Source organism: Hyaena hyaena, unplaced genomic scaffold (assembly GCF_003009895.1).
Source record: "Hyaena hyaena isolate Hyena2069 unplaced genomic scaffold, ASM300989v1 scaffold_34, whole genome shotgun sequence".
Classification (NCBI taxonomy): Eukaryota; Metazoa; Chordata; class Mammalia; order Carnivora; family Hyaenidae; genus Hyaena; species Hyaena hyaena.
In genome coordinates, this window is record NW_024080665.1 from 1,130,291 (window position 1) to 1,155,783 (window position 25,493).

A 25,493-nucleotide genomic window follows, 5' to 3' on the forward strand; every position below is an offset into this window, starting at 1 on the left:
GGTTGTTATACCTTTATTACAACACCACAGCTCTTTATTGCTCCTTTATTTATTTATTTATTTATTTATTTATTATCTATCTTAAATAGTTTATTGTCAAGTTGGTTTTCATAGAACACCCAGTGCTCATCCCAACAAATGCCCTCCTCCATGCCCATCACCCCCCTTCCCCTCTCTCCCATCCCCATCAGCCCTCAGTTTGTTTTCAGCATTCAAGAGTCTCTCATGGTTTGCCTCCCTCCCTCTACCCAACTATTTCCCCCTTCTCCTCCCCCATGGTCCTCCGTTAAGTTCTTTCTAATCCACCTATATGTGAAAACATATGGTATCTGTCCTTCTCTTCCTGACTTATTTCACTCAGCGTAATACCTTCAAGTTCCATCCACGTTGCTGCAAATGGCCAGATTTCATTCTTTTTCATTGCCATGTAGTATTCCATCATATAGATAAACCACATCTTCTTGATCCATTCGTCCGTTGATGGACACTTAGGCTCTTTCCATGATTTTGCTATTGTTGAGAGGGCTGCTATGAACATTGGGGTACATGTGCCCCTATGCATCAGCACTCCTGTATCCCTTGGGTAAATTCCTAGCAGTGCTATTGCTGGGTCATAGGGGAGTTCTATTGTTAATTTTCTGAGGAACCTCCACACTGTTTTCCAGAGGGGCTGCACCAGTTTACATTCCCACCAACAGTGTAGGAGGGTTGCTCCTTCTTTTAAAGATGATGAAATTGAGGACTAGAGAAGTTAAGTGATTTGCCTAAGTCCACACAGGTAGGAAGTGGTTAAGCTGGGATTCAAGCCCAGGATTTTGTTTGCTTACTTCTAAAGAAAAAGTTTTTTTTTTTTTTTTTTTCCCCAAAGCCCACATGCATTCCATTCAGTCCACCTCCCCTGAGGTAGGAATGTTCAAGTTGGGTAGGCCTCCCAAAGCTAACTACTAATCTGGCTTCTGAAAGTCACACAACGCTTTTAATATTGGCATATCTAGGGCCATGTTGTTTCAGGTATTCTATACAGTATTATCATCTGCTTCCTTAGGTATAGGGGTAGTGTCAAGACTCTTTGGTCGATCATCTTACTTCCCATCCCTGTGGAACAATGACAAGAAGTTTGAATTCCAAACCCAGTACTACTACTCAACACTGTGACCTGGAAACTTCATCTCTCCTCTCTTAAACCTCAGCAATCTAATCTATAAAATATGGACAAACACAGTCCATTTCCAGGGTTGCTATGGGGATTAAATGAAATCTCACTCTCAAAAGACCTAGTAGTGTGCCTGGTGTATAGTAATGTAATCCAACTGTTACTGATTTTATTGTGTGCAGGCATGGTGTAAGGGTTATATATATATATATATATATATTCTCGCTTATAACTATGGCCAAATAGAATTCTTTGATAGTCTCATCACCTCTTTCTCTCAATCTTCCACAGCCAGTAGTCATAGGCATCTCCATTTACCTAAAGATTTAGATTCCAATCCTAGGTACTTCCCTTCATTCCTGTCTTTCCCCCACCTAACTCATCAGCAGGTTTTGCTGACTCTAAAAAATCCAAGTCATTCAATTCTCTCAATTTCCCACTATCCTATTTTAAGCCATTACCATCCCTCAGATATCTTTTTGAGAATGTAAGCTACACGTGAACAGGCTCTGTGTATTACTGACCACAGCTATATCCTCAGCACCCAGAACAGTGCCTGGCCCTTAGTAGGCTTTTGCTATGTCTTGAGTCAGTACTGAGGAGCCTGAAATTAAGTCCTCCATTAGAAACAACCTCAGGCTGCACGTAGTCCCAGTTCCAGGAAAAGCCTCAGCTGAAGCCACCCTTGGACTGCCCTAAGATCTGCCAATCAAAAGAAATGTGTAAAATTCCTGTAATCATGGAGACAAGTAAGGGCTGGGAACTGCAGGTAGTTACTTTGTACAAACTTGCCAATCAATCACAGCTTGCAGAAGCCCCACGTAGATTCTCTGAGCCCACCTCATAATTGGTCATTTTAAAAGACTCTCAAAGGTCATGATTGGGTCCCGCCAAATGTATCGGATGCCTCGCAGATACTGAATGGTCAAAACTGTTACTATGGGCATTGTACAATTATGATTGGTGCTTATGTAATGATGCAAAAACGTACACCGTGTGCACGGTAACACCCCCGCACTTCCCCCATAAAAACCCTGCTTGCCACTGTTCCAGGCTTCACTTTGCTGCCGCTGTGCCGGGAGACGGGTGAGCCCCTGTTCGAGCTTGTAATAAAGACCCTTTTGTTCTTGCGTCGGTGCCGGCTCCTTGGTCTCAGGGGACTCGCGATTCGGACACAACAGTACTTGTTGCAACAAAACTTTGAAGTGGATGCTATTATTATTTCCATATTATAGATTGGGTAATAGGCTTGCAGTGGTTAAAAACTTACTTAAGGTCACACAACAATTCACACCAGGATTCAAATCCAGGGTCTAACTCTAGAGCTTCCTCCATTTTCCACCACTCTGCCCTATTGAACTACACCTGCTAATGTGTATTCAATTTTTAAGGCTTCCTTAGCTGATGTAAGGAGAAATTTTAGTTGAAATCTCCCAACCTGAAACCTTTTCCTGAGAATCAAGTACATGTGCCCCTTCACATAGCCTTGTACTTGCAGCATGATTTACGTTTTCCCAAGTCTCATCTCTCTTAATTGGCCTCTTCTCCCAACATCCCAACTGCAACGAACTTTTTTTCTTCCCAGCAACTGTTTCTGCCTCTTTCCAAAACATTTCTCTTCACTCATCCCTTCTTGAAAACTATCCCTAAATTCTCAATTTCGAGGGATTATAATAAGCAGTACTTTATCCCAGCTGGCATCATTCTACTAAAATTACTGGTTTATTTCTGTCTTTATCATTCACTCCTGTGTCCTCAGTGCCTTAGAAGTGCCTGGAATAGGTACTTGATAAATGTCTGTTGAATAAAGGTATGAAAGGGCAAGGATTGTTTCGTCAATTTACAAGTATAAAGGCTGTGATTCCTAGAGGTGAAGTATTTTGCCCTGGGTTGGTCATTAAATTGCAGATGGGAGATTTGAAACCAGGGTTCCGAGAGGAGCCCTTCCCCTTCAGGCTCACGCTCCTAGCTCTACACTTCCGTCTGCTCCAACTCACTAGCTCCGCCTACTTGAGCCTGCGCCATCTCAGAGACTAGTTTGACCCTCGGACGGCCGCCGTAGCGCGTCGCCTTCGTTGCTGTGGGAAACGACCCGGGACCTGAGAGGGTGGAAAGACGTTTCCCGCCGGCGGGAGCTGCGGTTGGGGCGGCGGGGCTCAGCTCCGCAGCACCATGGCGGACCAGCTTTATCTGGAAAATATAGACGAGTTCGTCACGGACCAGAACAAGATCGTGAGAAGCTAGGCCTGGGGAATGTGGGCATGGGATTGGTGTCCTGGGCCCGGCGAGGGTTCCGGGGGGCCTTGACCCCTCTGCGCGTGCCGGGGTAGGGATTGGCTGAGGGGGGAGAGCAGTCCCCACGCCTCGTGCCCCTGCGCGAGGGAGAACTCGCGGGGGAATTCCTCTGGCGCAGGTCCGCGTGCCGTGGGTGGGCGTGCTGGGGACTCTGCTAGGAGCCCGGGCTAAGACGGACAGGCGCCGAGGGAGGGGTGCTGGTAGATAATAATTGTAAGGCGTTTCTACCTCTGTCCGATGAGGTGGCTGGCCTTTAAAGTCCCAAGTTTACTGCTGAGGAAATTGTGCCTTAATTGGGTTAGGCGACGAATTGTTTAGCCTTTCGACAGTCGACTTCCTCCTCTAGAAAATTTGGTATTAATACCTCATAGGGTTTGAGTAAAAGATCAAGTGAGACGATGAATGTGAATGGACTTTCCGTGATAATTGAATGCCTACTGTGAGCTTGGGATATACGTTATTGCATTTAATCTTTACGGGACCCACCCAGAGGGCAGTGGAAGTCACCCTAAAAAAGGAAGTTGAAGCACAGGAGCCAAATAACTTCTTGGCAGTTAGTAAGAGACAGTTTTCCAACCTACGTCTGCCTCTTTTGCTGTTGCTTTAGCCTCTTCTATGTCTTAATTATTGGAAACTTAGCATTTCGAATTGACATCGAGAGGTGAGGAGCATACAAGGAAGTGACATGACAGGGGAGTACAAGGAAGGATGGAAGGAAAAACAAGGCTTAATGCCAGTAGTTTCCAGTCTAACCCCAGATACAGTATTCATCCACTTTTTTTGTTCCCTGACCCCTGCACTGTCTGTGCCTGTTAATGTTTGTATGGCTGCAACTTTCCTTAGAAGTTTATGTCATACACTTCAAAGTAATCTAGGTTCTGCATAAGTTTTAGATATTTATCAGTGGTGGCCACACAAAAGGACAGAATGTGAATAAAGGTCACTAGTAAAACAAAGAATGTAAGGAAAATGAGAGCTTTTTCTTTGTATATTCAGCCCTTTTTATTTTTATTTTATTTTTTTAAATTTTTTAATGTTTTATTTATTTATGAGAGATAGTGTGAACAGGGGAGGGTCAGAGGGAGAGGGAGATACAGAATCTGAAGCAGGCTCCAGGCTCTGAGCTGTCAGCACAGACCCCGACTCGGAGCTCGAACCCACGAACCCTGAGATCATGACCTGAGCCGAAGTTGGACGCTCAACCAACTGAGCCACCCAGGCGCCCCCAGCCCTTCTTTTTAGAATCTTGCATTAATTAGCCTGTAAAACAAACTTTAATATTTATAAGATAAATATCTCAGTCCTACCTGCCCAGATGGATGGTTCTTGGCAAAACTAGGGTGGCATCTACTATAATTTATAAGGCATAATCATCTAAGAGTAGGAATCTCTAGGAACCCTTGGGACTGACCTGTACTCTGGAGCCATCTAATAAAATGTTAAAAAACTTTCTTCTTGCAGGTGACATACAAATGGCTGAGCTATACACTAGGTGTTCATGTTAACCAGGCCAAACAGTAAGTCCAATTTATTTATTTTATTCACTTTGGAATTTTTTGTTTTGTTTGTTTTGCTTTGTTTTTATTTTATTAAAATTTTTAAAAAATGTTTATTTATTTTTGAGAGAGACAGAGACAGAGCATGAATGGGGGAGGGGCAGAGAGAGGAGATACAGAATCTGAAGCAGGCTCCAGGCTCTGAGCCGTTAGCACAGAGCCTGACGCGGGACTAGAACTCACAAGCTGTGAGATCACCACCTGAGCTGAAGTAAGACGCCTAACCGACTGAGCCACTGAGGTGCCCCTGTTTTGCTTCCTTTTTAGGTTTACAGATAGCCTTGAGGTAATTTTTTCTTCTCTTGGAAAATGGGAAAGAGTACTATCTTTTCTACCTTTTACTAATTTTGCCTATTATTTAGGAGATAGGTGGACTTAGATTTACATTTACTGGATTTATTTGTAGCCTTGGCTTCTGATTAACATCACTTTGTCATTTCAAATTTATTAAATGAGTTAGCCAATTCTGTTTACATCTCAAATTTGTATGCCTGTTTTCTTATATGTTTTTACATTTTCATACTTGCTCCTTAGGCCCACATCTGGGTGTTACTGAAGTAACTTTCACAGTGAAGTCAACAGGTGTTTGATACAAGCTGTGTATCAATTTAAGGCTGAGGAGAACTAGAAGTGAAAGTAAAAAGGGAGTGTTCAGGATGGCACAGGGCATTGTCCTCAAATTTTGCTGTATCACCTTTGCTTGCTGAAACTTGTGGTCCAACTTCAGGCCAAAGGGAAAAGGCAATCTTCTGAATTAACTTCAGAATTTCTTAACTTAAAAAATGTTGTCTCTGTCCCAAGGATAGGAATTGATGAATAGGTTGAGAGAATGTATATTCAATTAAATGCCCATTTAGTTCACTTTATTCCTAAAGATGGTCAGATTTCCCCCCAATCTTTGAGTCATAGAAGCTTTCTTTGAATTAGAGAATGTTCCATGAGTCTTAGAAAATTCCTGATATATATATAGAATGGGTTGATTTGGCATTATGTGGGCTGCTGTCGGACAGATCTCTAGAATCTGGTTTTGAATGTGATATCTATGCCTTCAGGACCTGAAACTCTTGGCCTAGGGATGGATATGGACTGATTTTGACTCTCTGAGATTTCTGTTGCTAATGCCATTCCGGGCCCAAACCCAAGAGTTTCGGGTAACTTTGAGAATGGACACACATAAGGGTATTGTTATGGTTATAGATGCTTATGAAGTAACTATTATGACATAAGCCTCTTGGGGCTTAAAGGTGCATATTGAGGGCTGGAGATGAAGTAAAGTTGTTTTCAGTTTTATTGTAGTTACCTTGATGACCTGTAATTTTTATAGAATCAGTATACTGTCTAGCCCCTGTCTCTCAACCAACTTCATCCCATGCTACTGTCTACCTCACTTGTTCCTCATATATGCTGGGCTCATTTCCACCTTTGGACATTTGCACCATTCCCTATCTGGAATGCTCTTCTCCCAGCTATCCTAATCTTTCAAGTTGTAGCTCAAATGTCACATATTACTTTCTGCAACAACCCTTTACTAATGAATGCTCTATTTCAGGTATCTCTATCCTTTCCTAACTCTCTATCATATCAATCTGTTAATTACTTAATTCTTTTTTTGAAAAACAGCTTCATTGAGATATAATTCATATACCATACAATTCACCCATTGAAAATGTACAACTTGGTAGTTTTTAGTATATTCACAAAGTTATGCATCCATCACTATAATTAATTTTAGAACATTTTCATCACCCCCAAAAGAAACCCTGTATCCATTATCAGTCACTTACCACTTTTTCTCCACTCCTTTCTCATCCCCCCACCCTCCTCTTCCCAGTATTAGACAGCTGCTAATATACTGTCTGTCTATAGATTTACTTATTCTGGTAATTTAATATAAATGGAATCCTGTAACATGTATTCTTGTTAGTCTGGTTTCTTTCACTTAGCACAGTGTTTTCAAGGTTTGTCTCAAGGTTGGTCCCTGCATGTATTAGTACTTAAGTCCTTGTGGCTAAATAATATTCCATGATATGGCAAGTTAGTTTCCTAAGGCTGCCATAACAGAATACTATGAACTAGGTGGCTTAAAGCAACAGAAATTTAGGGGCACCTGGGTGGCTCAGTCAGTTGGGTGGCCGACTTCGGCTCAGGTCATGATCTCACAGTTTGTGGGTTCGAGCCCCGCGTTGGGCTCTCTGCTGATAGCCAGCTCAGGCCTGGAGCCTGTTTCAGATTCTATGTGTCCCTCTCTCTCTGACCCTTCCTGCTCACGCTGTGTCTCTCTCTTTCTCTCAGAAATAAATAAAACATTAAAAAAAGTAAAAACAATTTTATTGTCCTGTAGCAACTAGAAGTCCAAAATTAAGGTGTCAGCAGATGTTCTCTGAAACCCGTAGAGAAGAATCATTCATTCCTTCCTGGATTCTAGTGTTTTGCTGGCAGTCTTTGGCATTCTTTGGCTTATAGCTTCATAACCCCGGTGTCTGCCTTTGTTATCACGTGGCATTCTTCTTGTGTGTTTATGTCTTCACATGGCCATTGTATAAGGATACCAGTCATACTGGATTAGGAGCCCACCCTACTCCTCTATGACCTCATCTTAACTAATTACATCTGCAAAGGTCCTCTTTCCAAAGAAGGTCACACTCTGACTTCAGAGTGGTTAGGACTTCAACATATCTTTCTGGAGGCATACAATTCAACCTGTAATATTGAAAACAATTGTTTCTTTAATTTTTAGAGAGAATGAGCTTCAGAGCTGTGAAGAGGGGCAGAGGGAGGGAGAGAGAAAGAGACAGAGACAGAGACACTCTCAAGCAGGCTCCATGCTCAGTGCAGAGCCTAATGTGGGACTTGATCCCGTGACCCTGAGATCATATGACCTGAGTTGAAACCAAGAGTCAGATGCTTAACCGACTGAGCCAGCCAGGCACCCCAGCCTATAACATAAATAAATAGCACATTTTGTTTATTGTCGTCAGTTGAAGGACATATGGGTTGTTTCCACATTTTGAGTATTATGAATAATGCTACTGTAAACATTTGTCCACAAATTTTTGTGTGGACATGTGTATTCAGTTCTTTTGGATATATATACCTGTTTCTGGGTCATGTATAACATTTTGAGGAACTAACAAGCTATTTTTCAAAGTGGCTACACTAATTTAAAATCCCACCAACAAGGTATGAGAGTTCCAATGTCTCCACATTCTTGCCAACTCTTTTTATCATCTGTCTTTTTTACTTTAGCCGTCCTGGTGGGTGTGAAGTGGTATTACCATGGTTTTGATATGTATTTCCATAATAGCTACTAGTGTTGATCATCTTTTCATGTGCTTATTAGCCATTTGTGTATCTTCTTTGGAGAAAGATTCTTTGCCCATTTTTTCACTGGGTAGTTTTCTAATCATTGAGTTATAAAGATTATATATTCTGGATACAAGACCCTGATCAGGTATACGACTTGCAAAAATTTTCTCCCATTTTGTGGGTTGTCTTTGCACTTTTTTGATGGTACTTTTTGAAGCACCAAAATTTTTATTGTTGATGAAGTTCAATTTTTTTTATCTTTTTAAAAATATTACTTTAAAGTTCTATGCCCAGTGTGGGGCTTGAACTCATGACCTCCCAGATCAAGAAACCCATGCTCTACTGATTAAGCCAGCCAAGCACCCTTATTTCTTTTACCTTTTATTGCTTGTGCTTTTTATATAGTGTTTAAGAAGGCGTTGCTCAACCCAAGGTCATGAAGATTTACTTCGATGCTGTATTCTAAGAGTTTTGTAGTTTTAGCTCTTACATCAGTAATTATCACTATATTGAAGGTTTCTACATATCATATGCTTGTTAACATATTAAAAATGATTCAGGCCTCACAATATGAATACATGGTAGTTTTCAAATTAGGTGTTGGCTCAAGCTAATTTTAAATTCCTTTTTTAAAAAAATGTTTATTTATTTATTTTGAGAGAGAGGATCCCAAGCAGTTTCCACACTGTCAGCTCAGAACCCAACGTGGGGCTTGATCTCATCAACCGTGAGATTATGACCTGAGCTGAAATCAAGAGTCAAATGCTTAACTGACTGAGCCACCCGACTCAAGCTAATTTTTTTTTTTTTTTTTCTAGGAGAGAGAGAGAGAGAGACAGCGTGAGCAGGGGAGGGTCAGAGAGAGAGGGAGTCACAGACTGAAACAGGCTCCAGGCTCTGAGCTGGCAGCCAGCACAGAGCCCGACGCGGGGCTCGAATCCACGAACCACGAGATCATGACCTAAGCGAAAGTCGGATGCTTAACCGACTAAGCCACCCAGGCGCCCCAACTCAAGCTAATTTTATTTTTTTTATTTTTTTATTTTTATTTTTTTACAAATAGTTTATTGTCAAATTAGTTTCCACATAACACCCAGTGCTCATCCCCACAAGTGTCCTCCTCCATGCCCATCCCCCCTTCCCCCCCACATCCATCAGTCCTCAGTTTTTGTCAGCATTCAAGAGTCTCTCATGGTTTGCCTCTCTCCCTTTCCCCCACCATTTCCGCCCTTCTTCTCCCCCTTGTTCCTCCGTCAAGTTCCTCCTAATCCTCCTATACGTGCAAACATATGATATTTGTCCTTCTCTGCCTGACTTATTTCGCTCAGCATAACACCCTCAAGGTCCATCCATGTTGCTACACATGGCCAGATTTCATTGTTTCTCATTGCCATGTAGTATTCCATGGTATAGATAAACCACATCTTCTTGATCCATTCATCTGTTGATGGACACTTAGGCTCTTTCCATGTTTTAGCTATTGTGGAGAGTGCTGAACTCAAGCTAATTTTAAATGAAGCTCTAAAATGTGTAAATAGGCACTGTTTCTTCGAGGAATCCTTTTGTATATGGTGTAACGGAAAGGGTCTAATTTCATCTGTTTGCATGTGAATGTCCAGATGATCCAAAAATTTACAATTCTTATTACTCTCTGACATTTTCTAGAGCTGCCCACCCCAACTAAAATAGAAACTCCATGAAAGTAGGGAACTTGTTTATCAAGTTGGTCACGTTTCCAAAAATTGTTGCTGTGTAACAATTATCCCAAAATTTAGCAGCTTGAAACAACCATTTTATTATGTTCGTAGATTCTTTTGGCTTGGAATTTGGGTAGGGCACAGTGAGAATGGTTTATCTTTGTGACATCACATTTGATGTTTCAGCTGGGGGAGCCTCAGTGGTGGGGCCCTTATCATGTATGGCCATCTTTATGTACATGTGTGGCAGTTGATGTTGACCATCTGCCAGGACTTCAATTGAGGCTGTTGATCAGACATTGTATGTGTCTTTCTGTATGAGCTGGGCTTCCTCAGAGCATAGTGTCTCCAGGTGGTTGGACTTCTTTTTTTTTAATTTAAAAAAAATTTTTTTTAACGTTTATTCAATTTTGAGAGAGAGAAAGAGACAGAGCAAGAGTGGGAAAGGGGCAGAGATAGAGTTGACACAGACTCTGAAGCAGGCTCCAGACTCTGAGCTGTCAGCACAGAGCCTGGCACTGGGCTCGAACTCACAAGCCATGAGATCATGATGTGAGCTGAAGTCAGGCACTTAACGGACTGAGCCACCCAGGCACCTTCAGGTGATTGAGCTTCTTACATAGCAGCTCAGGACACCAAAAGCTAGTGTTCCAGCACTAGGCAAAAACTGAATGCCTTTTCCTTCTAACCTCAGAAGTCGAGCAGTGTCCTGTCTGCTTTATTCTTTTAGTTAAAGTGAAACACTAGCGCGCTCATATTCAAGGGGTGACGATAGACTCTACCTCTCTATGGGAGGGTGTACAAGAGCATGTGGGATGGGAGATGTTGTTGTAATCATCTTTGGAAAATACAGTATGCCACAATTGTTGTCTGTAAAGTGCCAGGCTCATAATATGTGCCAATAAATATTTGTTGAGTGGGTACTAAGTACTATGGTAGATATTTTCACATACATTTATCTCACATAATCTTTGTAACAGTGATGGGTGTTATCAACCTCTTGTAACAGTTGAGAAAATTGAGACTTAAGTGTCCGGTCATATTTTTAAATTTTATCTATAAGGGAAGCATTTTAAGTATTGGTGAGGGGTGCCTGGGTGGCTCAATTGGCTAAGTGTCTGACTTCAGCTCAGGTTATGATCTCACAGTTTGTGAGTTCTAGCCCTGCGTTGGGCTCTTTGCTCTCAGCACAGAGCCCACTTTGGATCCTCTCTTTGGCTCCCCTCTCTCTACCCCTTTCCCCTTGAGTGTGCACGGTCTCTCTCTCTCTGTCTCTCTCTCAGAAATAAAGAAAACATTAAAAAAGTATCATTTGTGGCACTAAGGGCAGTGACTAGACATGGATGTTATTATTTGCTTGGATTTGTTAAAAATTTTTTTAAATGTTTGTTCATTTTTGAGAGACAGAGTACAAGTGGGGGAGGGACAGACAGAGAGGGAGGGAGACACAGAAACCGAAGGAGGCTCCAGGCTCTGAGCTCTCTGCACAGAGACAACCTAACTTGGGGCTGGAATGCACGAACTCAGATCATGACCTGAGCTGAAGTCGGTTGCTTAACCGACTGAGCCACCCAGGTGCGCTGGATTTCTTAAACAAGTATTTTTTCATTTCTTATTTTTAGCATTATTTTAGGCTATGTCATAGAACAGTAAACCTAACAGATTAGCTCTTTCTCATCATTGATTTAAACAAGGTAATTTCAGGGACCCCTGGGTCGCTCGGTTGAGCATCTGATTCTTGATTTCGGCTGAAGTCATGATTGGTTCAGGGTTGTGGGATTGAGCCATATGTTGGCCTCTGTGCTGAGCATGGAACCTGCTTAAGATTCTCTCTCTGTCTCTCAAATTAAAAAAAAATAATAATTTAAAGTTGTAAAAATGCCGTGACGAATTAAAATAGGTTTGGGGAAGGCAGTATAGACTATATACTGTACTCATTTTAGGGAAAATTAAAATAGGAAGGTATAGTTAATCATGTAGGAAGTGCATCATTGATATTTAAGAATATTTTGCATATTTTGTCAGTAAAGGTAAAATGGTGTAATGCAATTAGATACACATATCTTAGATACTTAAAAGATATACAGAAACTGTTGTTAGATTTGTAAAGATTTTATTTTTAAGTAATCTCTATATGCAACATGGGGCTTGAACTTACAACCCCAGGATCAAGAGTCACATGCTCCAGTGACTGAGCCAGCCAGGTGCCCCTGGAAATTATTTTTTTTTCTTTTCTTAAAAGTTTATTTCTTTATTTTGAGAGAGACAGAGACAGTGTGAGTTGGGGACAGGCAGAGAGAGAGGGGGAGAGAATCCATGCTGTCAGCACAGAGCCCATCACTTGATTTCATGAACTGTGAGATCTTGACCTGAGCCAAGATCAAGAGTCAGACACTAAACTGACTTAGCCACCAGCCACCCCTGAAGAGGGCACATTTTTGTCCTCAAGGAGCTTATAGTCTAGTGGGGATGGCAGATATATAACAAAGTAGTTAGAATACAGTGTGATAAGTGGTCTAACAGGTATGGCATAGGTTCTGTTAGAACTTGGAAGGCAGGAATACCCTGCTAGCCTGGTGGTGTTAGGGAAGGCTTCATATAGGAGGTGATAACTGAGCTGTTGTCTTGACAAGGGATTAGGTGGGTGCGGCCTGAGAAGAGCATTGTAGGCAGAAGGAAGGGTGTACAAAAGAGCAAGGGGAACTGCAGAATGTTTCCTAAGGCTGAAAATAGTGAGTGTGGGAGAATAGTGAGAGATACAGGGGCCAGAACAAGAAGGGTCTTACATGTCATTGCTAGAGTGTTAGAGTCAATTCGTAGGGGCTAGGAAAAGACAGAACTTTGGAACAAGGAATAATACTTCAGACAAGAGTATCCAGTTGCCTTTCAACATCACTTATTGACTAATAGGCACTTCAGATTAATATGCCCCCAAACTCCTGATTTTCCCCCCAACATCTGTTTCTCCCCATGTCAGTGAATGAAACTTCATTCTTTGAGTTTCTTAGTCCAATAGTCTTTGACTCCTTTCTCTTATATCTCACAGTCAATCCACCAGAAATTCTGTTGTTTCTTCCTTTAAAATGTACCCAGAATTCATCTGTTAATTGCTAATATCCTAGTCTGAGCCCACTATCACCTCTAGCCAGGATTACTGCAGTAACCTCCTCACTAGTCTCCCTGCTTCCCCCCTCAACAATATATTCTCCACACAGCAGGGAGGAATCCTTCTAAAAGGTGAGATCCTGTTATTTCTGTTCTAAACCTTCTAATGACTTCCATGCTTAAAGTCCTACATAGGGTCATAAAGCCCTGCATGTCTGGCACTTGGCTCTCTCTTCCCTACCACTTTTCTTCCTCCACACTTGCCTGTTTTCTGTTCCTTGAACTTTATTTTAACTTACATTCTTGCCTCAGAGCCTTTACATTTGTGGTTTCTCTGCCTGGAACATTCCCCAAGATAACCACATTGGTGGTTCCCTTACTTCCTGAAGGGCTCTGGTATGAGGTCTTCCCTAATCACCTTATATGAAATCACAGAACTTTTCAGGCTATTTGTATTCTCCTTACCTTTATTATTATTTTTTCATAGATTTACTACTGCCTGACATATATTTACTTATTTGCTTATTGTTTGTCTTTTCTACAGCATAAGGGTAGGAATTTTGACTCCTCTGTTCACTGCTCTGTCCCCTAGAAATAGAACATAAAGTAAAATATTGTTGGCCAGATGACTTGATTTGCATTTGTAAAGCTTCACCATGGTGGCCTTGTGGATAATAAATGGGAAAGAGGTGGGGGAGAATTGACACTTGAAATAGTCCAGTTAAGGGATTTGGGGCATGAAGTCAAGAATTACTTGGGAGGAAGACCTGATGAGATCTGGTAACTCACTGGACAGGTAGAAGTGAAGGATAATGACTCCAGATTTCTGGCTTGGGTGGTTTGAGCAGATGACGTTGTTAGGAATAAATATAATCATGGGGTGAATGAAATAGACCAAAAGGAGAATATGTAGTTAGGTGACCAACCATCCTGGTGTGCCCAGGACTGTTTTAGCACTAAAAGTCCATGTCTCAGGAAACCCCTCAAATCCAGGCACACCCAGATCATTGGTCATTCTAATTTATAGAGGGAATAGATAGCTGACAGCAGAACTCCAGCAGCATGGACTAGGAGGAGGTGGTCAAGTCTGTGCAGGAAATGGGGCCGGGGCAGTTAAAGGGGTAGCAGGAGACTCAGTGGGGCATGAGATCATGGAAGCTAAGAGAGCAGATGCTTCAAGAAGAGTGGTCAATAATGTATGTTGAGTTTCCCTTGGAACTTTTGAGTATTTAGCTATCCTTGGCAGAAGTATGACATATCAGAGACACAGTAAATGTTTCTTGAAATAAAAGACACAAATGCTATGCCCCTGTTGTTGTTTTTGTTAAACTATTTTGTTAAACCATAAGTTGTTAAGGGGAGTCAACTTCCGATACTTGCTGGGACATAAGGATAAAAAGTAGTTTAGGAATCTACTAAAAGCAGCATAGGGGCACCTGGGTAGCTCAGTTGGTTAATCATCTGACTTCAGCTCGGTTCATGATCTCACAGTTCATGAGTTAAGAGCCTCACATTGGTCTCTATGCTGACAGCTCAGAGCCTGGAGCCCGCTTTGGATTCTGTGTCTCCCTCTCTCTCTTCCCCTCACCCACTCAGGCTCTGTGTCTCTCTCTCTCTCTCTCTCTCTCTCTCTCTCTCTCTCAAAAATGAGTAAACATTAAAAATTTAAAAAAAAATAAAAAGCAATGTTATTTCTACATTGAGTGGCAATTTCAGGTTAATGAATATTCTGAATACTGGGCAGTGTGAGTAAGCTGCTACATTCTGCAATTCTGAAACAGCACTGAGTCTGAGTGAACATAAAATTTGAATTTCAGAACTAGACGCTTATACGGGGTGCCTGGACGGCTCAGTCGGTTAAGCGTCTTACTTTGGCTCAGGTCACGATCTCACGGTCCATGGGTTTGAGCCCCGCATCGGGCTCTGTGCTGACAGCTCAGAGCCTGGAGCCTGCTTCGGATTCTGTGTCTCCCCCTCACTGTGACCCTCCCCTGCTCATGCTGTCTCTCTCTCTCTCAGAAATAAATAAAACATTAAAAAAAAAAACAACAAAAAACTAGACGCTTATGATCATCTACATAGTGGCTCTTCCTGCTTTAGAGTAATCCCTTTGAGAATCTATTAACCCTGAACTGTCTCCCTCCAAAAAATGCATGTGTATTTTGCTTACAGTTTAGGGGATGGAAGGTTCTAGATGGTCACATGAATCCCAGGCTAAGAGAATCACTGATTCCCCCTCATTTTATATCTCAGGGTTAAGAGGCCTAGAAAAATTAGCTTATCCGGGATAGTTAGTGACTGAACTTATTCTTGATTCTTTGTTGTATCCATTGTGTGTTGTTGTCATTCTGCCAACTCCAAGTTGACCCAACCTGTATGTCCTGTCTAAAGTCCATTTTTTAAAATTCTCTGTCCAATGGGATGTATCAAAAATATTCTGTAAAAATGTAATGGACTATCAGATTTAATATATTTAACTTTTAAATCATGAATTAAGAGTCAATAAGGTAAAAACTTACAAATGATGATTTGTGCCTCTTGTTTGGAACAGGATGCTGTACGATTATGTTGAAAGGAAGCGAAAGGAGAATTCAGGAGCCCAGCTGCATGTCACCTATTTAGTGTCTGGCAGCCTTATTCAGAATGGACATTCTGTAAGTTGTCAGAATCCTATCATGAGCTGAAATGTGTTTGAGCTATAAACCGTGTTATATAACATAACACAAGGGAAAAAAACAGGATTCAGTATTATGGAAATTTTACAAAGTAACTTCAAGATACTGATTATTTTGGATTTTTGGACTAAACCTAAAACTGTGAGTTTGGGTAATATCTTGGCTGTGATGCAGAGACTGTATCATGATGATGCAGTTTTCCTAAGCAACAAGACATTAGGAGACTGCTCTGTTATTCCTTTCTTCCTCTTAAAAGTATATTGAGGACAGTGGTGGTTAATTTTCATCCTGTTCAGATATTGAGCCACAATTTGGGTGTTCAGAAAGTCCAGTTTTATTTATTTTTTTAACTGAGTTTGATTTCAATTTGAAATTTTGAAAAATTTCATTTTGGTAGGCTTATGTCTGAGTGGCTGAGGGACAGAGGTGTTGGCAGGGGGGGACTAAGCTAATTATGGTGCAGAGGCATAGGCCAGGAACACCTTTATTCTCCTGTATCTGTTTATAGTCCCATCTGGTATCTGGTCATTCATCAACACAGGTCACTGCTGTGCTTTCATCATCCAGAGCACAAAGTTTTCTCAGGTCTGCGACTTTCTCTTAGCTACTTCCATGTCTCTCTTGCGGGCTCAAGGATCATTCTATTACTCCCATGCCTGGATAGGGCCCCCATAAGCTCTGCTGAGATAAGTTGTTCCTTCTTTTGCACTAGACTGGTCCTTGGGAACTTTGATAATTTCTTCTCTGTGTCTTCCTCCCAAAAGTAAGGGATACCTCTTCTGTTCTCACTTCCTGAATCCTCTAATCTGAAAGTTCTTTTTGCTTCCACCACCACCACTACCAGCAGCAGCAGCAGCCCCATAGAACGTGGCCCAGGATTATATTTCCTGCTCAGAGATCCATTAATGTATAAGTTTTTCTCTTTCTTTTGACTTTCCCTTAGAGCCCTCAGTTCAGAAAAGACTGATTTATCAAAATATTGACTGGAGTTATCTTGTCGCAAGAGCCCCAAGCATGTGAAATTTAAAACTAGAATGCCAGTTTAGTAGTTTATAAGGAGAAACAACTGCTATGGGATCAGATCCTTATATTCTGTAACCAGAATATTTTTTCCTTATTGGTAAGCTGTTTGGCAAGCCAGATGATAACAAGGTGTTTAGAAGTGTAGACAGAATCAGATGTCATTATATATCAGAAACATGAAATTAAGCAGACCTGACTTATTTGCTTTCAGAAATAAACCTGCCACCAGAATCCTTTGCACACATAGCTTTAGAGTGGATACTGCCCACGTTTGCATCTGAATGTCTTCTTTCCTTTTGTTTTCAGGATTAACTAGCCTCCCCCCCCCCGCCTTTTTTTCTATAAGGCAAAGCCTTTTTATTTACTTATTATTTTTTTAAATGTTTGTTTATTTTTTGAGAAAGAGAGCATGCAGGGGAGGGGCAGAGAGAGAGGAAGCCATAGAATCTGAAGCAGGCTTCAGGCTCTGAGCTATCAGCACAGAGCCCAATGGGGGGCTTGAACCCACAAATTGCAAGAACAGGACCTGAGCCAAAGTCTAACTGACTGAGCCACCCAGTGCCCTGCCCTCTCTCTTTCTTTAATTAGTCATTGTCTTCAATCTAGTCATGTCAATTCTTTTTATTTTTTATTTATTTATTTTTATTTTAAAGGGCAGAGGGAGAGAGAATCTTAAGCAGGCTTCATGCTCAGCATGGAGCCTGACATAGGGCTTGGTCTCATGACCCTGGGATCATGACCTGAGCCGGATTCAAGAGTCAAGACATTCAACTGACTGAGCCACCCAGGTGCCCCTAGTCATGTCAGTTCTTTACCTTAGAATCATTGTGTTCCTTTTTATTATTATTATTATTTTTAGTGTGTATCTATTTGTGAGACAGAGAGAGAGAGACAGAGTGTGAGCAGAGGAGGGGCAGAGAGAGAGGGAGACACGGGGTTGGAAGCAGGCTCCAACCTCTGAGCTGTCAGCATAGAGCCTGATGCAGGGCTTGAACTCATAGACTGTGAGATCATGACCTGAGCTGAAGTCGGATGTTTAACCAAACTGGGCCACCCAGGTGCCCACCCCTGTGTCCATCTTACAAGGAACCCACTGAACCCACTGAATGAGACCTCTACCCTAATATGCATTGTTTAGCATGAGCAAGTTGGCATTTCGACTGTGTTGTGTTTAAGCATTTTCAGCATCCCCTCTGGCAGCATTTAGCCACACTGAACTCTGGGCCATCCAGATTTTCTCCTGAAGGTACTCATTTTTGTTTGTAGGGCCTTACTTAGAAAGTTGCATAAGTTTGAGTGGCTAATTCCTAATGCTGCTTTTCTAATTAGCTCTGTAATTTTTTTGGTACAGTTTATAAAACATAACATTTTTCAGAGTGACTTTTGTTTTTTTATTTTTATTTTTTTAATGTTTGTTTATTTTAGAGAGAGTGAAAGAGAGGACAAGTGAGGGAGGGGCAGAGAGAGGGAGACACAGAATCCGAAGCAGGCTCCAGGCTCTGAGCTGTCAGCACAGAGCCTGATGTGCGGCTCAAACCCATGAACCACAAGATCATGACCCGAGCTGAAGTTGGACACTTAACCAACTGAGCCACTTAGACACCCTGACTTTTACTTTTTAAAGAGAAAATCCGTTATGAAAACAATACTCCCAGTTTAAAAATAAAAATGATGCTTTTGAAAAAAAATTTACTTGATTTTATACTGCTGTTTTCCCTTAATGTTATGAATTTTGGTAGTTCCTAACATTATTCTTAAATATGTTAAAATATTAAAAAGTATTTGCTTTAGTCAAACATACAAGATTTAGAAAAGCAAAACCATTTTTACTACTATGATTACTGAAAACAGTTTCAGATTTCTTTGCAGTTCTTTTTTTCTGTAGAATATATCTTACTAGGGATGCACAATCAGCTAGTATTTTATTTTTTATATTTTTTTAAATACTTACTTGTTTTGATAGAGAGCGCATGAGTGTGAACAGGGAAGTGGTGGAGAGAGAATCCCAAGCAAGCTTTACACTGTCAGCACGGAGCCCGAGGTGGGGCTTGATCTCACAAACCGTGAGATTATGACTTGAGCCAAATTAAGAGTAAGATGCTTAACTGACTGAGCCACTCAGGTGCCCCGATCAGCCTGTGTTTTAGAATCACTTCCAATAACTTCTCTCTGTGGATAAGCCACCAACTCAGTATCTAGTTAAATTCAAATTTTTTCCTACTGTCAATTTTTAGGTTCCTTGCTTTTCCTTAGAGGTAACTAACTATTTTAATAGATTTTGCTTCTCTTCCATTGTTGTTGTTGTTGTATATATTTTTAATATATGCAAATATATATTCATATTACTCCCCCCCTTTTTTTTAAAAAAGAGAGCGTGCAAGTGTTGGGGAGAGGGACAGAGGGAGAGGGAAAGAATGTTAAGCAGGCTCCATGTTCAATGTGCAGCCTGACATGGGGCTTTATTCCACAACCTTGGGATTACAACCTGCACTGAAATGAAGAGTTGGATGCTCAATTGACTTAGCGACTCAGGCACCCCTTTATTACTCCCTTTCTTAGGTAAAATTTTTCTTACTATACACACTGTTTTACACTTTGCTTTTTTACCTAATAGTAGATCCTGAACATTACTCCATAGAAGTCAGAGAAATATTCCTTTTTTTTTTTTTTAAAGTTCATTTTTTGATTTATTTACTTGAGTCATCTATACATCCAGTGTGGGGCTTGAACTCATGACCTGGAGACTCAGAGTCACATGCTCTTTCAACTGAGCCAGTCAGGCACCCCAAAATATTCCTCGTTCCTTATTACAGCCACCTGATGCTACATTGATATGATTTAGTTTTTTCGGCAGTGCCATATTGATAGTATTTTGAGTCATTTACAATATATGGCCTTTACAAATAGTGCTTTAGTTAATCTGTGTTTTTTTATATTTTTGCCACCTGTAAGATTGCATTTTTGAAGATTGTTAGAACGTGTATGTACTTTTGTTGGGTAATTGCCAAATACCTCTCCATTTTTCATTCCTACCAGTAATGTATGAGAGTTCCCTTTTCCATACAGTTCATGTCATCCTGTGTTTCAGGTTCATTTGTGTTTCTTTTCCTGTGAACTGTCTTCATACCTCTTGCCTGTTCTAAAGGAGTTTATTTTCTCTATTTTAGAAGCTATATATTAACCTTTTGTGATATGTGTTGCAGGTATGTTTCCCACTGTATCATTTCTCTTTGTACTTTGTGCTTAAAGTTTATTTTTGTCATCTAAAAATTGTATACTTTTTAGTTTTTATAGGTTATTTAAATTATTTCTTATTATTTATAGTTGGGAAACCTTTACTCTATATCACTTTATAGTAGAATTTATCTGTTTATAGAAGAATTCACCCATATTTTCTACTCGTATATGCATGGTTTTATTCTTTACACTTAAATCTGCTTGACTTAGAATTATCTGTGAGAGACAGATCAAATTTTTATTTGGTTCTATCTGATTATGTGTTAATTCTCATTACAAAACTTACTAAGAGGTTCTTTTACTCACACTATTTGAGATGCTGTGTTTGTTTCTTGTGTTTATTTTTCACCATCTTAAAATTTAGTTTTATTCAAAGGGGCGCCTGGGGTGGCTCAGTCAGTTAAGTGTCCAACTCTTGATTTCGGCTCAGGTCATGATCTCATAGTTCATGAAATAGAGCCCCACCTTGGGCTGTGTGCTGACAGTGTGGAGCCTGTTTGGGATTCTCTCCCCCTCTCTCTGTCCCTCCTTGGCTTGTGCTGTCTCTCAAAAATAAATAAACTTAAAAAAAATTTAGTTTTATTCTGATACACTAATATTAATGTATGCATGATATATTCATAAGTTTAGGAGCTCACAACATTTTTAGAAAGCACATAATGTTAACATTCAAATAAGGCATTAAGAAAATTTTGTAAAGAATGAGATGTTTACTATAATCCTTCTTAAAAGCCTTGGTCAATTTTGTTTTTTTGTTTTTTAAATGTTTTTGAAAGGCAGAGACTGAGCTTGAGCGGGGGAGGGGCAGAGAGAGAAGGAGAGACAGAATCTGATGCAGCTTCAGGCTCTGAGCTGTCAGCACAGAGCCTGATGCAGGACTGGAGCCCACAAACTGTGAGATCATGACCGGAGCCAAAGTCGGATGCTTAACTGACTGAGCCACCCAGGCGCCCCCAGCTTTGGTCCATTTTGAAAGATCAATATTGAAGTTTTAAGAATCAGGGGCGCCTGGGTGGCTTAGTCGGTTAAGCGTCCGACTTTCGCTTAGGTCATGATCTCGCGGTTCGTGGGTTCGAGCCCCGCGTCGGGCTCTGTGCTGACTGCCAGCTCAGAGCCTGGAGCCTGTTTCAGTCTGTGACTCCCTCTCTCTCTGACCCTCCCCTGCTCATGCTGTCTCTCTCTCTCTCTCTCCTAGAAATAAATAAAACATAAAAAAAAAAAAGAAAAAGAAAAAAATGAAGTTTTAAGAATCAGAAGAAAGGAAAAAAAGTTTTTTTCCTCCACAAAATACATAAGAACCACTGGTTGGCAATTGTATTTTGCGTACCCGGAATAAAATGGGCTACATTTTCAAAGGCAGTTAATAACAGCTTGTACAAGGACTTGTTTCATTTGATTTAGCACCAAGTACATTGAGAGTAAATGTGCCATTGAAGAGTCACATTTCTCTAGCTCTCCTGTTGTCCCATTCTTCCTATCAGGCCACAGGATGTAAGCAGGCATCCTTGTTATCCCACTAAGGAATCAAACCAGTTTCATTTTAATATGACAACTCAGATTATACTCGCTGATAGAGTTTCTTCCTGCCAAATAACAGTGGACATAACTATGGTAGTGAATGCTAGCAGGTGTCTACTTCTTTGATTAGAAATAAACTCAGTTATTTTCTTGGTCTTTTTCAACCTGTCATGTAAATCCTTTTAATTGCTATAGCTGTTTACAAATTATGATTGTTACATATATCAAGGGAATTTTCCTTAAGTATCTCAAGCATACCTGATCTATTTCTGTTTCCTTGTGCCATGGGTTTTCTTTATTTTTCTTTTTGTGATTAATTTGTTACTCACCAAGGCACATCTTACATTTTGACTACAAAGCAAACTAGCAAGTAAATCCTAAAAGCACAAATTTCTAAACTCAATAATATTTGAAAACATAAGACTTTAATTACATTTTCTGTTGAAAATTCAACTTTGGTGTTTTTGCAAGAACTTCTATTTCTGATATAAATCATATCCCTCAGTGCACATGTATTTTCAAAAGAAAGTCTTAGGAAAATAAACTTTCTTATGTGCTAATTAATACATTTTTATAGTAAATTGAAAATTATGAGTAAACTGAAGGTATGTTTAACAACAAAATAAATTCAGCATATATGGCTAGTTTATAAGTGTCTTAGTGTAAAGGTAGCAGTGAATTTGCATCCTGCAACTAATGTGTAAGCCCAATTGTTTTTGTCTTGGAATTTTATAGACCTACTATCTAACGACGCCGTATACCACAGTGCTAAAGATGCTTTTTTTTTTGCTTCAGTCTATGCAAAGGCCTCTAAGATAACTTTCCCCAAATGACATGGATTTTTTTTTTTGTTGTTTCTTTTCCGTAAATTAAGGAAACTTTATCAACCACTTATTCTTCTGAACAAACATTAGGTTACTACCAATTGCTTTTTTAATTTGCTCTAAAAGATTTTTTTTTAGGGGTACCTGGGTGTCTTAGTTAAATATCCAACTCTTGATTTCGGTTCAGGTCATGATCTCATGGTTTGTGGGTTCAAGCCTCACTTCTGGCTTCGTGCTGACAGTGTGGAGCCTGCCTGGTTATCCTCTCTCTCTGCCACTCCCCAGTTCATGCACGGGTGCTTTGTCTCTCTCTCTTAGAAATAAACTTAAAAATATTTTTTTAAATAAAAGTATTTTTTTTTAAGTGTAAACATCTCTGATGTTTTTCAGTTGCACACCCATAGATTACTGGATAGAACACACTAGATAATTTCAAAAGATGAATCTTCATATCTCACTCATTTGACACATCCTTAATTTCCAGATAAAATCATGAAATGAAACTAGTAGAATTCTCAAACAATTCATAGGACTAGTAGAATTCTCAAACAGTTCATAGCCAGTCTTAGGACAAGTAGCTTCTCAGTGCATGGATGAGGAGCTTATGCTTATCTTACTAGGTAAATGCAGGTTTCCTCATCAAGTAACTCATGCTTTCTGCTTCATTTGTGGAACTTTTGTAGGAGAGCATATACATAGGGCCAGATCTTAACAGCTTTTGTTGTGGAAAATGTAGCCTATACCCCTTTTGTCTGGTAGGTAATATTCTAGGACCAGTTCTGTTTGAGCTTTGTAAAGCCTTCACTCTCTTGAGAACCATTTCTCTTCTATTATTCTCACACTGGATCATAGGTCCTCCAGTCAGATCACTGCAGCTCATAGTTTTGGGAGGGATGAATTTGATGTTGTAGACCTGGCGGCTAGGTGGATGAATTTAGCAAGGAGTGAGGTGTTGCTTAATGACCTCAAAGGGCATGTCCAGATTAATCACCATATCTACCTGATATATGATCCAGGGCTTCTGCTTGTGGAAGTGTCCTTGGAAAACTATCCATTACCCAGCTATGTTAGGTGAGATTTTTCAGCTCACACAGGGCCAAGCCGAGTGATGACATTATCTGAGATGAGCTTCCCTTGTTTAGTGAAAGTCTTGGGTAACCAATTTCTGTACCCTAAGCCCATTGTCTTAGAGTGGGTCCCTGCTGGAGAGGGGCTTCTGCTCGAGGTATTGGTGATGAACTTGTGCGAGCTCGGTGTCTCCATGATCACTGCTTTCAGTAGGCCCGGGCCACACGGATAGGGGGCTTTGGCCTGGCTGTGCACTCACCCTGTTCTGTGGTTTGGAACTTGCGGGCTGGCAGCACTGTGAGCTGAGGGCTGCCGTTGTTTGGTTTCATTGTATTGCTGATATATATATTCTATCACCTTCCTTAACCGGATAAACAAGTTAAAAAATAACTCTGACTTTATTAAACTGTAACAGATTTTTATGGTTACCTAATGTTCATAATTTCACATCCAAGTGCAAATGAATTATCAGCAAAGAAACTTTAAAATTGGAAGTTGTAGTACTAATGAGGTGTTATTTCCTTACAGTGCCACAAGGTTGCGGTAGTGAGAGAAGATAAATTGGAAGGTAAGTGTTTTAGTGACTCGGCAAGATTTTCCTCTTATGGGATCAGTGTAGGTACAGAAAAAGTCTACCCCTAGCATCTGCATATAATATATTTAGCTCTTTAGCTGAAGAGCTGAATATTCCTTTTATTAGTAGTTTCTGAAACCTGTTAAAATAGGATACCACATCTGCCTAACTTCCCATTTTTAAGACCAGTAGCTGCTGACATTTATAAAGCGCTTTTATCACATTTCAAAGCTCATGTGATTCATGCAAAAAACTATCATGAATACCATGTGGATCACCTCATCAACTATAAAAAGACAGTAGTTTCTAAATACTGTTTTGTTTTCCAGAATCGTTTTTTAGGAAGAAAATTAAAGAATGCTTTTCCAAAGTCAGAAAGACTTAATATAACTTCTAAATTAAATTTTTATCTTCCCATTTCAAGATATTGATGCTATGGTTCTGTATTTAAAAATCCAGTTCAAAGGAATTTTGTAACGGGGGTCCACGTGATCTGGACCTTTGTCTCCAGACAAAACCTGTACTGTTGTACTTCATGTATAGACTCCTCCCAGTGGGGTCATTTTCTTACAAATGAACTCCGAGGTGTTTAGGGTGGTGGAGATGTGCACTTTTTTCTTTGTGAATTCCCACAATGGTAGGCAAAGTGGGATTTATTCATTCAGTAGATACATAATGAGTACTCATACTCTGTCAAGCTCTGTGCTACGTGCTAGAGACTCAGGCACATTCCCTTTCTTCATGGGATCTAACATTTGTTCTTATGATGTTCTTCTGTGTTTCTCCTCTGCAGACTTACCTGGTTAGTTAGTATTTTTGTTGTAGAGTTGCTTCCTCTGCACAAAAATTGAATTACATAATAAAGTCTTCTCAGGTAGAAATTGCTTATTCTTCAGTTACATGCTAGAGTGTAAGATTCTTCCCTGACTGAAAAAAAAAAAAAGAAAACATTATAGTCATCATCAATCATTCATTAATGTTTACTGAATGTCCATTGGATGAGTGATACCCTCACAGGTGTTGTACTTAGAACTGACTCACCACCACCTACTTTGTCATGATGTCCCCATTATAGACAGAAGAGTTGACGTTATACTGTGTATGTGACTCTTTGGCCTTTTAGGGCTTTTTGAACCACCACAGATTGCAAATGGTTTTAATGCAGAAGGGTTTCTTGTTAAAGTCCCCACATGCTATGAAGTTTGTGTATTAACAGACTGCTTTTCCTGTTGACTTGTAGCAGTGAAGTCCAAGCTAGCTGTGACTGCCAGCATCCATGTGTACAGCATCCAGAAAGCCATGCTAAAGGACAGTGGGCCTCTGTTCAATACCGACTATGACATCCTTAAAAGCAACTTGCAGAACTGCAGCAAGTGAGCTCCTTAATGTTCCTTGTGGGCTTCTTTACGAATTGATTTTGTAAGATGTTTACACAGTGGCTGCCTCTTAAGAGTGAATGCCA

At 40.4% G+C, this 25,493-nt stretch overlaps 1 protein-coding gene across 8 annotated transcripts in view; it reads left to right on the plus strand.

Annotated features, from left to right (window-relative positions):
• The first annotated feature begins 2,220 nt into the window (after positions 1 to 2,220).
• POLD3 (DNA polymerase delta 3, accessory subunit) overlaps positions 2,221 to 25,493 on the plus strand; it is a 56,222-nt gene continuing 32,949 nt past the window's right edge. For 4 of the 8 annotated variants that reach the window (XR_005527792.1, XR_005527793.1, XM_039228768.1 and 1 more), the window contains exons 1-5: positions 3,212 to 3,385; positions 4,910 to 4,965; positions 15,664 to 15,766; positions 23,986 to 24,025; positions 25,272 to 25,404. Coding sequence is in view for 6 of the 8 variants with exons in the window: in XM_039228768.1 (XP_039084699.1) it covers positions 3,326 to 3,385; positions 4,910 to 4,965; positions 15,664 to 15,766; positions 23,986 to 24,025; positions 25,272 to 25,404 (392 nt within the window). In the remaining 2 variants the exon portion in view is untranslated. Of the gene's footprint in view, positions 2,240 to 3,211; positions 3,386 to 3,547; positions 3,567 to 3,642; positions 3,662 to 4,909; positions 4,966 to 10,257; positions 10,360 to 15,663; positions 15,767 to 23,985; positions 24,026 to 25,271; positions 25,405 to 25,493 lie in introns of those variants that run through there. The other 4 variants (XM_039228771.1, XM_039228772.1, XM_039228773.1 and 1 more) reach the window with 4 other exon arrangements.